General features: G+C 35.3%; 2 protein-coding genes across 4 annotated transcripts in view; both read right to left on the bottom strand.

Annotated features, from left to right (window-relative positions):
• LOC135196392 (cyclic AMP response element-binding protein A-like) overlaps positions 1 to 7139 on the bottom strand; it is a 150173-nt gene extending 143034 nt beyond the window's left edge. Inside the window, 1 exon segment of the mRNA XM_064223193.1 lies at positions 6803 to 7139. Coding sequence (XP_064079263.1) covers positions 6803 to 6883 — 81 coding nt within the window. The 5' untranslated portion in view covers positions 6884 to 7139.
• Positions 7140 to 9034: 1895 nt separating this feature from the next.
• The window catches only part of LOC135196389 (zinc finger protein 341-like), a 50483-nt gene continuing 43089 nt past the window's right edge, over positions 9035 to 16428 (bottom strand). For all 3 annotated transcript variants that reach the window (XM_064223192.1, XM_064223190.1, XM_064223191.1), the window contains exon 14: positions 9035 to 15414. In XM_064223192.1, coding sequence (XP_064079262.1) covers positions 14569 to 15414 — 846 coding nt within the window. In that variant the 3' untranslated portion in view covers positions 9035 to 14568. The remainder of the gene's footprint in view (positions 15415 to 16428) is intronic.

Here is a 16428-nt window from a genome sequence, read left to right as displayed (position 1 = left end):
GAATTCTATCATGTAGCGTTCTCTTCTCCTTTCTAGACTATATAATTTTAAGGATTGTAGTCTTTCCCAGTAGTCAAGCTCTTTAACTTCTTCTAATATAGCTGTAAAGGATCTTTGTACACTCTTTATTTGTGCAATATCCTTTTGATAGTGTGGGTACCATATCATATTGCAATATTCAATTGGACTACGCACATATGTTTTATAAAGCATAATCTGTGTTCAGCTTCTCTTGTTTTGAAGTGCCGTAACAACTTTCCCACTTTTGCTTTACATTTTGCCAATAGAATTGCTATTTGATCATTGCATAACATGTTCCTATTCAACATCACACCAAGGTCTTTAACTGCTTCCTTATTTGTGATTGTCTCATTATTAGGTCCCCTATATGCATATAGCTTTCCTTCTCTGTCTCCATGATTTATTGATTTAAATTTATCTGAGTTAAATACCATCCTATTTGCCTCTGCCCAATCATATACTCTGTTAAGGTCTCTTTGTAGCGCTTTCCTATCTTCATCACAAGTAATTTCTCTACTTATTCTTGTGTCATCGGCGAAACTACTCACTACCGAGTCCTTAACATTACTGTCTATGTCTGCAATCATAATAACAAACAGTAATGCAGCTAACACCGTACCTTGTGGCACACCGGATATTACCTTAGCTTCATCCAATTTCTCATCGTTTGCAATCTGTTTTCTGTTGTGTAAAAATTCTTTTACCAATCTTCCTACTTTATCCACTATATTATGTTTTCTAATTTTCTTCGCTAGTATATTATGATCTACCTTGTCAAAAGCTTTTGCAAAGTCTAGATAAACCACGTCTGTTTCATTTCCGCTTTTCTTATTTTTGTATATGTTCTCACGGTGCACTAACAGTTGGGTTTGTGTACTTTTTCTGGGTACAAAACCATGTTGTCCTATATTAAACAAATTATTTTTTATTAAATGTTTCATAATATTTTTCTTCATTACCCTTTCATACACTTTCATAATATGTGATGTTAGACTCACAGGCCTATAATTACTTGCCTCTAGTCTTGATCCACTTTTGAAATTAGGGGTAATATATGCTAATTTGTGCTCATCATAAATCTTGCCTGCATCTACACTTTGTCTTAATAATATTGCAAGTGGCTTTGTGATAGAATGAACTACTTTCTTTAACAAAATGGCAGGGACACCAACAGGCCCTGCTGCAGCTCCATTTTTAATTTCATTAATAGCCTGCACAATATCAGCTTCATTAATATCTATGTCTGCTAAATATTCACTATTTTCATCCCTTACTTCTATATCATTATCTTCAATTATTTTCAAGATGTTTTCTGTTGATTTGTTCCAGTTTGAATGATCATATCCTTCTAATATGTCTATGAATGCTTTTATATCTTTTTGATTAGGGTTGTTGTTGATCTCATAGATGAGAAATGCCAGCTCCCTTCCTGCTATCTCATCATATTGCGAATCTGCTAGACACGCAAGATTACGCCATTTCTTTCCACAGTTGGAACTTACTGCCACCTTGATCTGATTTACAATATTTCACTTGATAAACTAACTTACCAGACACTTTATCCTACTATTTTCACACTAATCTTATCACTGACAGTTCACGAACACTTCTAGATATTTTTCAGTTTCTAGACGTATGTTAAATGTGTGATATCTGTTGATTGATCAGACTGTGCGCGGGTATGTCTCACCAAGCAAAATGGCACTGAGAGAGAGAGAGAGAGAGAGAGAGAGAGAGAGAGAGAGAGGAGAGAGAGAGAGAGAGTTTTAAAAATTGCACCACATAAGATAAACCTACTAGAGTCTAAAAAATGGCACAAGAAAAATAAACACGAGAGAGAGAGAGAGAGAGAGAGAGAGAGAGAGAGAGAGAGAGAGAGAGAGAGAGAGAGGCAGGCGTCAAATTGTTCTTCCGAAGGAGGAAAACCAGAGTACAAAATGAAGAGGAAAGAATTCAAGAAAATACCTAAATTTAGATGATGGAGGATAATTCTTACAGAAATGCATTGCATGAGTTCGGTCACAGCAAGACGTGTAATACGGAGCTACTTTCTTTGGCTTGTTATCTACGCGTCATCTGCTCCGAGATGCTAGTCCTAAACACCGCATGGTACATGATCTAGAGGGTGGTGTGGTAAATGCAAAGATGGCCGCACGATTATATCTTTTATTAATGTAATTCGTCGACCACACGATGTAGAAATGGGTGTATGTAATACTTTGATCCCGAGGGGCTAGTACTAAAACACCGCGTCCCTAGGAGCTTCCGCCATGCTTAGTACTAGCACCTCGGAGTTAACAAGCCTACTATCTATCTATCTATCTCTCTCTCTCTCTCTCTCTCTCGTCTACTGCCACTGTTGCTAGAGTTAAAAGTCTACTTTTATGACAAAATTAACAAAGATTTTTGAGACTTTCAGGGGAAACAAATTAGCGTGAGCTGGAGCACTGAACTTCTTTGGAAACAATTACTCTTAGCATATGTAAACTGTGACGTCATACTCCTAACATATAGCTAATTCTGACGTCATACAAAACTGTGTTGGATTTCCGGTAGCTATTTCAAAGTGCCATCAAAACAACGCAAGTGATGATCAAGAATGGGCCATTAATTGACTATTTTTATCAGTATGTGCTTGTGTGTTTTGCCAAAGGTTGTTTAAGTCTAGCATAAACTTTGGGGTTCCGGAAAAACATGAACAAATAAGTTGCGATGTACTCCATAGAGAGAGAGAGAGAGAGAGAGAGAGAGAGAGAGAGAGAGAGAGAGAGAGAGAGAGAGAGATTACTTATTTCCTCATCTTCTGAAACACTTGTGTCCTGAAGCCCGGCGCCGTTCACATTTTGAAACGCCAACGTCTTATTTATAAACTATTCTTTACCAGGCAGATTACCCTGACTGCAACATGGCATAACTGCATTCCAGAACCCCAAAGTTTATTCTAAACTTAATACACTTTTGGCAAAACACACAAGCACAAGAAAAAGAAAACATTCGAACAGAAGAAGTTAAAATTTTCATCGTCACATTCTTCTCGCGCTCCTGATAAGACACAAATACACCCACAAACACATACACGCACAAGCCGTGTTGTAGTGACAACGGAACCGCCCCATCGTACTTCCTCGGGTCAGGAGATACTCCAGTATGGTCGCAAATGACTAAATGACACCCGAGATTTTCGACTGCGCCAACATTATCACGGGGAGGCCAGTTTCGCATGCAAGTGATGGTGCTGCTGCCATATGTTCAGTTCGTTTCTATCTGCTCTGGCAGCCATATTGCTCTTAAACATTCATACATTTGGGGACTGTTCATTCCAAGGTTAAAGCAATTGTCCGACATTTTCCTATAGACTAAACCTCGTGAAAATCCTCGCTGATGTTGTTAGACTACGCCCCTGGTGTTTATCAGAAACATTCGAGAGCGCACGGTTAATAACACTTACTTTAAGTTGCGTGCGCTTCGATACATTCAACAAGTAAGTGTTCAGAAACTCCTAAAGCCAAGCCTTTCGGAGTCCCAATTTCCAAACAACTTTCTTAATTACCTTTGAAAGTTCGTTCATTCACTCCTGCGAAGTGTAAACACTAACTGAAGGTCACCTCAGTAATGATGTAGACAAATGAAAACTGTCAAATGTTTTTTGAAAAGTCTAAATCTAGTAGGTCTTGAAATGACTCAAGAAGCATTAAAAGTTCATTATACTTTTATATTTAACACGAACGCATACTAATGATGATTTTTTCTTCGTAAAATCAACTACGAAACTTAAAAATAAATATCTTGTACACATTAACTAGCAGTAAAAAATCTTTTGCATGAAACACTTGCACGAATAATTTGACAGACTACTGCTTCTCATTGCAATTATAATGTTATACACACATACATACATACAATACATACATATATATATATATATATATATATATATATATATATATATATATATATATATTATAAATATAATCTCCAACGACAACGTCCCCTCGATTAAGAAGACTAAAGCCGAGAGTTCAATGAATCGATGGCTCGATGCTATTGATATCCATTAGTGCTTCCTCCTCACCCGCCCCCTTGCACACCCTTCTCCCCTTCCCTGGTATAAAAAAGCGCAGCCGTGCCCCTTACACTTTAGTTCGTCAATTACCAAACACCCTATAGTTCCTTAAACAAGTCTCACCCCCCCCCACCCCCCGGTCCCGCCCCAATTAGCTCAGCGAAATTTCCTCTCCCTTCCAAATACAGATTTTACATAGGCCTAAGGATTCTTTTCTTGCAGTGCCTTTACGCTGTGATTACTGTTTTGTTGCTCAAAGACGCATTTAAGGCCTATGGCTCAGACATAAGGCGCAAAGCACTTTATCGGATTAATAACCTAGCTGGAATGTATAGGCCGATAGGCTCCTTGGTTGACATACACGATGCAGTATTGGCTGTGAGTCAGCCTTCGATAGATCTATGATAAGCAAAAGGCACTAAGTAGTATATACTTCAATTGCCACCGAAAGGAAATGAGCATCTCACACTACCATTTCTTCCACCCGCAAGATGACATTCATTACGAATTTGCACAGTGGGCCATCTCAGACAAGCTAAACCGCAAATTACAACGTGAAACGATTAGCTTACAAAAGTCATTAATTAATGAATGAAGAAAAAAAAAAAAGTTCCAAGACAAGCAAGACTAATTTAATGGTCGGCTCTTCCTTTTATAACCAGACTATGGAATCGTCATTTCTTGCTAATCCTACACAACGTTGATTTTATTCTGTTCTGCTTCGTTCATGAGCCACGTAAAGACATTTAGCAACCTCCCCGTCGGTTTTCAAAACAGAAAGATGTCCGACTTAAAACCCACATCACTGTCAGCTAATTGTATGACTTTTTTACCCCTCGTTCAGAGATGGTTGCATAACCATCGAGACTGCTCTCGCGACCCGTGGTAGTACCAGGCACAGAGCAGGTATACAACTCCAATAAACCAGGTCCCAGGTTCGTGCATAACTCATCAAATATACATAAAGGCATTCATGTGACAGCGATAATCAAACGGTGCACGACAATAACGTTTATCGACTGCGGGCATTTCTTATACTAAACAATACGAAGGTTACGTGTAAAAATAGCAACGATACAATACAGTAAGTAATGTACCAACGGGACTAAAACGAACTGAATAACAAAACGAAGAAGTAGTAAATGACAACTATCGCCGTAAAGCTTGATCGACGAACCTAACCTTTGCGACGGATAAGTGCACGGGGTTAATGCTTGGGTAATTAGGCCGTTACTGTATTCCATCGCCTTGCTGCAAGGTGTGACTGGAATAACATTGGTTCGAAATCTCTTCCTTGTGGACTCTTGGCAGCTTGGCTCTTCACAGAAACATGTGAGCTTAGGCTAATGAAATTTGATAAACTAATCACAAAAAGTGTACAAAATCATGAACGGAATATTATTGACTTGCTTCTAATCAACGCAGATATATATACACATATATAACAAGATATTAGGGACACAAGACTAATGAATAAAACAACGGCAGCGATGTACAATATTGTTGTATTACAAACAGATGCCAAAGGAGAGGTCGAAGTTGACTTACTTATTACGAATGAATAATAGCCAGGTAGTGTTCTAGTGGCAAACACGCCTAGACTGACACACACACACAGGCAACACATGTATAATCACAAACGAAATAAAACCTGGGCAGGCAAATACACATATTAGTAATATATATATACATATATATGAGATACAGGGTAATGTGTGTATTTGTCTGCCAAGGTTTTGCTCCGTTTGTGATTATACATGTGTTGCCTGTGTGAGTGTGTGTATACCTTTACATATGTCCATATCCTGAGTCTACAGTTCACACAATCTAAAGCGTGAGTAACTGAAAGGGACTGACAACAAGAGTATACCTCCAAAATGTCAGTACCATACTCAAATAACTAAAATAACTGACACGGATTACGTTCCCTTAAAAAAAATAATAAAATAAAATAAAACTTCAAGCATAACATTACGACTCTTTCGCAAGTCGGCCAGTCATGAGTATTTTACTCGTGCTCGCAAAAGAAAAAAAAATGCTCCACATCAATGCTCACGTACTTGCCAATCTTGTGGGCAGAGAGGAAAAAAAAACAATGCTGTTAGCTAGCTGAGGGAAAGTAAAACAATAATAATAATAATTTTGTGGGCAGAAGGAAAAACTCTTTTCAATGTTTTCTTCAGTTAACAAACATTTACGAAGTAATGAACGGACCGGACCGCCCGTAACACCACCACCTAAGCCGTAATCATCAGTAGCTGTTGTAGCCCATCAGCTAAACACTGTTAGGTACAAACTCCAGCTGAAGTTTGTATATGCTTTTATATAGGCCTATATTCAGCTGAAGTTTGGTTCTTAATATATGCCTATAGTATATGCTTTTATATAGGCATATATGAAGTCCTTAACATTATGCCTATAAGTTCTACGGCTCAATTTACTTAAGAGGCAATAGGGTAAGGGTGTCCAAAATAACTCTCTCTCTCTCTCTCTCTCTCTCTCTCGAGAGAGAGAGAGAGAGAGAGAGCGAAACATAAGCACATGACATCAAACGGTGTTGTTGCTCTACTAGCATATGGATGATAACACTTATCGGCAAGACTACATAATCCAAGTAACGGCTCGCATCCTTCGCGATGTTAGACTATTAAAAAAAAAGTAGAGTATTATTATGAAAATAAATAAACAAATAAGTAAATAAACAGACTACCTACTCACCGCATAGTAGTCGGAGTCCCACAGTTCCTTCAGATCGTCGTTCTCGGCGAAATCGTCCAATGCCGTGTCAATTAAATCCATGATTTCAAAAGCACGATTGGATGTATTACTGTCACTATAGTCCTTGAAGAATCGTTTGAGGAGCGAATGGGGGGGAGGGGCGGGGGTCCCGGTCCAGCAAAGTAAATTAAGCTATCACTCCATGAGATCAGCCACTAAAACTCCGATCTGGGGAGAGAGAGAGCGCGAGAGCAAGCAGGTGTCAGGGGAAACAGGAGCGTGAAAAACAACGTCTACACTCAGTGACAGTTTAGGCCCGACTGAACCTGAGTCGAGAAAGAGTGGCTATCAGCGACGACTGTGACGGCTACGGTGGCGCCGCCAAGCGGGTGCCGGTCCAACCCACTTGACAAGCTGCACATGTTGCGCACATGGGAAGTGTTTATCGGCTTGTACACAACAGCTGTGTTGGTCAATGGACGACCTACGACTCTCTCACAATATCAAATTCGTCTCTTCATACACGGTTACTTGTGAGACGATGTTTCGTGTTCTCAAATAACAACTCCAGTTACCTGCTGTGGCAACTGTTGATATAAGCTATAGTACTCTTGATATAAAATTAGGAAAAATGACATCACAAATAACTTTCCTCACAGCGAGAGTATGCTGGTTTTTCGACTCATGAATATTGGGATATGTGGTCGGTTGTAGCCTTCTATATATATATATATATATATATATATATATCTATATATATATTATATATATATATATAGATATATATATATATTATATGAAGACAAAAGCTACAAAGGGTTTTTTTTTTAATCACGTTCAATAATTTCGTGATTCATTTGTACATCATTAGTATATATAATATATATATATATATTATATATATATTATATATATATATATATATATATATATATATATATATATATATATATATATATATATATATATATATATATGCTAATGATGTACAACTGAATCACGAAATTATTGAACGTGATTAAAAAAAAACCCTTTGTAGCTTTTGTCGTCATATATATATATATATATATATATATATATATATATATATATATATATATATATATATATATATATATATATATATATATATATATATATATATATATATATATATATATATATATATATATATATATACATATCATTATTTATTATACTAAAACTTATCAGTAGCGAGTCCAGTCATTAATCTACATCAGTTAATCTCGAACATAGGTTTCTCACTTCCTGAATATCAAAACTATTCATTTCCAACACCACTGAAGCAGGTGTCAGACTATATCTCTTCATTCTTTCCACATTATCAACCCACCTCCAATTACAATGCCGCTCATATTCAAGTCTTAATGAAACACTATCGTTCTCATTCTTATAAATTACAGGACTGTGCACACCTACTATAGGCTACCATCATACAAGCAGGGCCGGAGCCAACTGCAGAACCCAATTAGAATATGACAGAAATTAAGACAATTTTTTTTTGTCTGGTATAAAAGTGACTTTCCAAGTGAATATTTTCTGTTAATAAAGTATATGTGCATAATAGTGTGAGGAATGATGCTTCCTCATTTTTCATTTCATGTTTTGGGTAGCGGTTTATTCCTCTTACAAGAGAGAAAAGTTTGTTTGTATGGTGTTTATACGTTGCATGGAACCAGTGGTTATTCAGCAATGGGACCAACGTTTTTAAGTGACTTCCGAACCACATCGAGAGTGAACTTGTATCACTAGAAATATGCATCTCTAACCCCTCAGTGGAATGCCCGAGACTCGCGGCTACATAGGTGGCAGGCCAAGGCCATACCGACCACGCCACTGCGACACTTAACAGAAAAGGTTTCAAACAGTAACTCTGGCGCAGGGCCTAATTTGATCAAATTGGTCAAATAGGCTTAAAACCGGCACTGCATAAAAGTGTTGTTACAATTGATTTTACCCATACAATCATCTATTGTAGCACTGATAAAACCGAGAAAAACAATAAATGTGTATATAAATAAAAGTGCAGTCAGCCAAATTTATTTAGAAACTTTGGACTGACTGCTTTCCTCAAATTCTTATGGCTAACACTTGTCATCACCTGAGGATGTTACCTCATTAATACCTTATCTTTAAATCAACCTAGTTCACTTTGCAATGGGAAAAAACAAAATTAATTAATAAAACTAAGGCGAGGATATACAAAAAAAATTTTTATCCGAGATCATCCTTTACTGCGTTAACATTTGTACTATCTGATATTTCTTACATTGTGAGCATTAGTTAACATGTCCACTTGTCAAAACACACTGGAAACACACACGATGAGAAATTTATCAGATATGATAAAAATTTATGCTGGGAAGCCAGAAAGTTAAGTATGAGAAATATTACAGTAAAATGTATGATGCGTGAAAGAAGACTACAGTATGTTCAGCATTCACATGCTAAACAAAAATGTAGTTTTTCAAAATGTGGCTACACAATATATTCTTACTGAGGCCTCCATAATAAAATTTCATTTATCCTAATTATTAACAAAACTGATACAACTCCCTAATTCAGATTTCACAATAATTATGACATATTTTGTTGATTTTTATACACAGGCAAAAGATAAATGTGAAACAAGATCCAAAGTTACGGAAAAATTGACGCAAGAAGCCAAACTTAAGAAAAAAATTTGGAATAGATCTGTTACTGCATTTTCAGTTAAAAATGTTATTAGCATTTAATGTTAAAACAACAATAAAATAAGATACAGGCACACGTAAAGAGTAAAACAGTTAGGCAATAACAGGTTGTGAAGTTATGGTAAATAATCATAATGGCAGTTCTATTATTAATAATAATATTCAGAAGCTGAACCCTATTCATATGGAACAAGCCCAGAGGGGCCACTTACATGAAATTCAAGCTTACAAAGAATATGAGGTTTCAACGAAAATGTGAGAATAAGGTGGAAAGAAATCTATTGAAAATGGGTCATAATATTAATCTCTCTCTTTCGTTTACTGGTTTCTAACAGTTACTTATGAACCAAAACTACTATAATACTCTTATATTCATTTTGGCTGAAAGACTACTGTACAGACGCTCCTCTACTTGGGAGCTTTCAAGTTACGAACTTCCAGAACAACCGTGATTGTAAATCAAAATTTGTTCAAAGGTAAGAAAAAGTGTAATATATTATTATTATACAATTTACTTAATATCGTTAGGTTTTATATATCTTTCATATAAATAAAATACTATAAAATACAGTGCAGTAACAGTACATTGTGTTTTAATATGCAAAAACATCAATAATATTGTATGTATTGAGACTGCGTATACTATCAAGTTGGACTTACGAACAAATCAAGATATGAAAAACAGTTTGGAACATAACTCGTCGTAAATAGAGGAGAGTCTGTATTACTTTGCAATTCGTTCTATCGTTATTAAAACTTTATTGAGATAACCCAGGTAAAACAGTGTTATGTATTATGATTGTACTATAGGCTATTCCATTTTAACAGTTTGCCGAGATCCAAGTCTTTTGACAATCCAACCATTATCAAGGTCTTTAGAGTGAAAGGGTACAAAGAATCCCCAACAAAAACAGAAATAAAGCAAGCCAAAGCATAGTAGTATATAGGAACAAAGCATAGTAGTATATAAGGAACAACACAAATGTTTGGGCTACAGCAAGTACAATTACATTTCCCAAACTGGGGGAGGGAAGCATACTAGTTGAAGGTGAAATGAAAGATATGATTTTGAGGGAAATGTAATGAGATAAAAATGATCTTAGGAAAAGTGGTATTGATGTGTTCTCAGTACTGTACAACCACATCCCTGTCTTTTTATTTATTTTGCAGGGTTAATTTATTCAAGACTTTGTTAAAGAGCATGAACTTAGTGGTCAGGTGTGGATACTTGAAAATAACAGTGATAGAGACCATGAATTCAAGAAAACCTTCAAGACTGAATTGATTAATTCATGAAAATTCACTCTTTAACTTTTAATAACTGGTTATGATACTACACTCACAATAGGTAAGAAGAGCGAAGGTAAACTCATCAGGTATAAGGAACAATAGCAGGCAAACAGTATAACAAATACAGATCAGCTAATAAGGTAAATAAGGTATGGAAGGAGAGTAAGCTAATAAGATGTACAAAGCACTTATCATTAACTTGAAATCTTTTCAACTTATGGTAAAAAGATTTCAAGTTAACAATAAGTACAATCTGACATATGAAAGTCACCTTCACACTCTGTCAAGAGTAACAGTACACAATTCCAAATAGTACCCATACATGATATTGCTTACATTTTCAACTTGAGAGTTCAAGGTACTCTCTGGCACATGAAAAAGTGATACTTGACATCCACTTTTGTTGATTTCCTTACATTACAATGGTGCTACAGTGGGTTTATATAATTGCACTAGATATAACATTAGATGATGCTTCAGTAACCTAAAACCATTTATTGGGAATTGAGATAGTTAACTAACTAAAGTATATGAAGGCTCTACAGAAGCTTTAACATAATGGGAAAAAAAAACATAAAAAGTACAAAAACAAGACAATGTATTTTCATAGAAAAAAAAAATTGCATTTCTTGGTAACATGTGAATTACCAAAACTGATCATTTTCTCTGAAGGATTAAATGGTGTAGTGATAACTCTCATAAAAAATTTGTCTAAGGATCTTTATCACCCAAAATGTAGAACTCTGAGATATAGTAATCAGTGATCCTGTATATTTAATATTGTCTTTAAGTACTGTATGTACTGCATTTTGTTCCATATATTTTCTAAATTATACAGTAAATTTACTTTCATACAGAACATGTTGCATACTTAAAGAAGACTTCAATTCTGAAAGATTTTATGGGATTTCTACTAAATACATTGAGGACTTAACTCAAATTCCATTTGCTAAATACGCAAACTTTGATGGTCCACTGTGTTAAGAGGACACTGGGTTGAACTATATTGCACTGTAAAAAAATGTATGAAGACTTGCAAATTTAGTCATCTTCCAACACAAGAATAAAGAACAATGAAGAATGCAAACTACCTAACAAATAAGTTTTGCATTAACTCTTGTGCAGTTCACGTAGGATACAAAACCATTGCACAACACTCAAACGGACATGAGAAAATCTCAAAACTATGTACAGAAAATGAACACATAAAATATAAAATTAAAGAATCTTTTCAAGTATAAAATCCTTTTTCACGAATACAGAGATCATCATCACCTAAATTACTATACATGTAATACTATACACGGCATTTTAAGCATGGAAAGTGATAAACGTTAATAAAAGTATTGCACTTGTTGGAAAGCAAATTATCCTTAATACTATTCCTGTTGTTATCAGAATTTATCAAAACCAGTTCTTTTCTTATATTTGGCACAAAGGATTAGACATTAATATTTAGATTATATTTGGAAACAATGAACTGTAATTACATTTTAAAAAATAGAATGGTAACAATAAACACATATATATACACTTGTTGGTAATACCTATACATACATGGTTTCAAATGTACAATATTTATTAGCATTCTCAAGATAAAATGATGAGAAAAAGAGTTCCTCTGGTCATGCATTACTACAGAGTAGATGTAAAAGCAAGTTGCTCGATGTAATAATGAGGAGAAGAGTGGTTGGAGGGATATTTGATCACTACTTGGAAACAGAAATTAAGACCAATATAAATTTGTTAAAGTAAAACAGGGGCAAGGATACAATTTTATAACTAACAAACAGCTTTTGGTCAGTAGACAAATCCACTTTCAAAAACGTTTTCTTCTTTAGTAGAATTATTTAAATTAATAAATTTTGCCAAAGTAGAGCAATTGCAATTGATAAATTTCATTTCAAACAGAAAATAACATTTTGTCCTAATAATGGGCAAGTTATTTTACGTACAGCTCGGACATTTCCTTTAGATACTTCACCATGTGAATATGAAGTGTATAAACTAGAAGATTCTGTAAGGTACTGATCTACATCAGATTAAAGAATATGGTATTCGATAATGTTGGTTTAGACTGTAATTATGTTGTTCCATATTGTAACTCAATAAGGTTGCACTATAAATAACATATTTTACCAAAGTCATAATCAGCTGTGACATTGCGAGGCAGTGAAAGTGAGCTTACCACTAGGTCTCAAGTCCTGGTTCCTGTGTTTTCATAGTAACTTGTCTACTGGATTGTCTTTTGTAAGCCTGATGTTTGTTCAAATGGAGTGTTTAAACTTTGTGTTTTTCCATTCTCCTCCTACTCTGCTACCGTATGTCTTTTATTATTTGATTCATATCATACACATTTATTTATTTTTCTTTTCTGCATTTATCCCTATCCAAGATAATTAAAAGCGGAAGCTGATTTCAAATTTAGTGTTACTTTTGTTTAAAGGAGAATCTTGTCCTCTTGATAAATATGATTCCTTAGTACAGTAATTTAATAATACTAAGATGTCAAAAGGTTTCCATATTTTTGCTTATAAATGGATTTGTTCATAGATATGTATGGTCATTATGAATGTTAATTTAGGAGTCATTTTACATAGCTGATATGGAAGCATGGAAATGTGTGTACACTTTGACTTTTTTTTACCAAATAGGTTCTTGCACTGCCTATGACCTATGGAGTTGCGAGGCCAATAGGACTGACCAATAAACCAATCTATAAAGCACCAACATCACGTGCCACAATATGAAGGAGAACGACGCTATTACACAGTTATCTAAGAGGAAACTCTCCAAGAGTCACAGTTTGTGATGTGAGGAACAAACTGGTGATGAGGAGGCAAATGTATAATGCCAGTAACAGAAATGAGCCTCGATTATCATACCTAAGGGGGATGGAAATTTTGTAAAGGTTATCAAGATGGTGAAGAATATCATAACACATATGAATTATGAAGAGGCACTGTAATTTCAGGAAGTACTCTTTCAATATAACATCTCTCAAAAACAGTCTGAGAAACGAATTCTGATATGCTACTGAATTACATGCGACACCTTTCTTTTAACATTGTGATATTCAATCAATATGCATAATAGCAAACCAGTACAACCAGAAACTTTATAATAATTTGATAAAAACACTCAAGCTATCCTAATTACATATAGAAAAACATCCTATTCATTTCCAAAACACAAAGACATCATAAATCTACTAAAAAAAACTTTGTAACATGATATCCTTGAAAGGCAAATCTGAAATAAAATCTTTGCAGAGCTTTAATACTAGACTGTATGTGGTTATACCCACAACTACGTGTCTTGGAATTATAGAATTCGAAAATCCATGAAAATTCTGCTGAAATTTGCTAACAGGTAACTGCAAATGATGTTGAAATAAAAAAACTGGCAGTCAACAGTAAGAGACCTGAATATAATTATAAAGAAGACACCATAGACAAAAGACAAAAAGAGGTTGTTTTAAAAATCTCCTGTGATTACTTCAGTTCAGCCTTCTGGTGTTAATGTTTTCCTCTAAACATAAAAGTAAAAATTCTTTACGCAGAAACAGTTAATACAAACCTATGTTTGTGACACCCACATAAAAAAATAATATGCTCTGTTGTTCCACCAACAGCTTAAGTATTATTCCTCATTACAATTCAATTGCACAATAAAAAATATCACTCAACAACATGAAGCTTTTGGGGAGCTGTACAGTATAGCATGTCAGCTTTTTCATAAAAGTTTATTCAAAATTGGCAATTATGTTTGATCTGGCAATATACAAGTGGTGAGGTGAGAAATGTGAGTGTGAGCTAACTGAGATTCTTCCATACCATCTTCATGGTCTAACTGCATAGTCTGTATATGAGTGCCAGTTAAGGAGGTTTCTACTATGTGAGCTGAACTTCCAGCACTTATTTGTTGTGCTGATGGACTGTATATAGCCTGTAATTCCTGGGATTCTTTTTGCAAGGGGTCTGTTTGGATTGTATCTACTGCATGAACTGAGGTAGGACTCACCAAGGGCACCACCGAATTATTCCCTACCAAGAGAGACGAGGTCGTACCATCAAGGGTAATTGTTGGGCCTCCTTCTAGAATCTCACTTGTAACATGACACTCTTCTTCACTTGACATAGCTCGTATAAGCTCGGCCTGAATTGGGCGTGTAAGCGGCAGTGAAAAGGGTATATATATAATTTCTACATTCTTTGTGTTTCCTTTGTTTCCAATTTCATTTACTCCTTCAACTGAATGTACAGGTATGATGGTTTCTTCTTCCTGTGGTATGGCATCTTGAGATTCCAAGTTCTGGTTATCAACTTTTGCTTGCTCTTCTTCTTCTTGGGGCTGAGAAGTAGGAGGGACTGGAGGAGGAGGGGGAGGTATCTGATTTGAAACTCCTCCCCTCTTTTTTCGTCCAGCACCTCTGCTGCCGTATCTTGTTTGGTCCTTGGCCCTTCGTGCTACAGCCTGGCGTATTGGCCGAGCTCGAGATACATGTGTGGCAAGGATGCTAGATTCTCCTGTTTCTTCAACTGCTGTTAACTGAGCATCTTTACTTTCTACAACCAGACACTTATGATCATCTCCAGAATGAGGTAACTGTAAGAAAGTGAGCGAAAGGAATTTGAACAGTATCATAGGAGATGTGGTTGTACCATTACAGAATAAATGAATGCAATGTCTTATTTTGAGATCTGACAATGGCCATGTCACGCAAACCATTTTCCAAACAAAATTGCAGATGCTACATTGCAGCATATGTAACATTACTGTATACAAAACAATGCTTTATGTACTTCCTAAAGGGAATGATAATTGCAGATAGCTGCTACTGCATCTTGATCTCATAATTAATGGGCAAATAATAATTCCTTTGACATCTGACTGCTGAGGCTTGGGCTACTAACAGTAATGCTACATTCATAAAAATAAATACAGTTAATTGTATTTTAGATTACAGCCTAACACTTCATCTAAAAGCACTTAACCATAAACACACATGCACACAAAAATATCTAGCTATCATACAAGACACAAGATCCAAATTAGCAGTAGTTTTTACTTGTTTAAAATAAAATATTTAAAAATAATTTTGTTTGTGCAAAAGAAACAAAACTACCTTAGGCAGTTAAGTGAATGATGTACAGAACAGGTTTCTGACTGAGGACTGTTTGCAACTAATAAGGTAAAAAGAATAAAAATATTTCTCATCCACAAATAACACATTTACTGAATGACACTGCAACTTATTTCATAATTAATATCAATCCATCATAGTGAGCTCAGCTGATATTTATTGTATATTCTATGTTTTGATTGTCAAAAAGATGCTGTGTATAGCTACAAGCAGCACTGCTTTTTTACAAACTCATCACAAAACATTTTCTTGCTAATTCATGTCTGTGATTACAAGTGTCAAAGCACCTGAAGCATCTTCATTACTGTCCAAAATTCTCTAGTACAATGTATATGCCTGGATAGAAAAATTACTGTTCATCATTATTACTACTACTATTATTAAAAAGCCGTTTAACCAGAGCAACAAGATGAGTTTCCTACTTCACTGAAGCTTCTTTCTGAATAAAATATAAAATTTAGAAATTAGGCCAAACA

Source organism: Macrobrachium nipponense, chromosome 17, assembly GCF_015104395.2.
Source record: "Macrobrachium nipponense isolate FS-2020 chromosome 17, ASM1510439v2, whole genome shotgun sequence".
NCBI classification, from domain to species: domain Eukaryota; kingdom Metazoa; phylum Arthropoda; class Malacostraca; order Decapoda; family Palaemonidae; genus Macrobrachium; species Macrobrachium nipponense.
The sequence above is the reverse complement of the archived record's forward strand: the minus strand, read 5'-3'. Positions and strand labels throughout refer to the sequence as shown.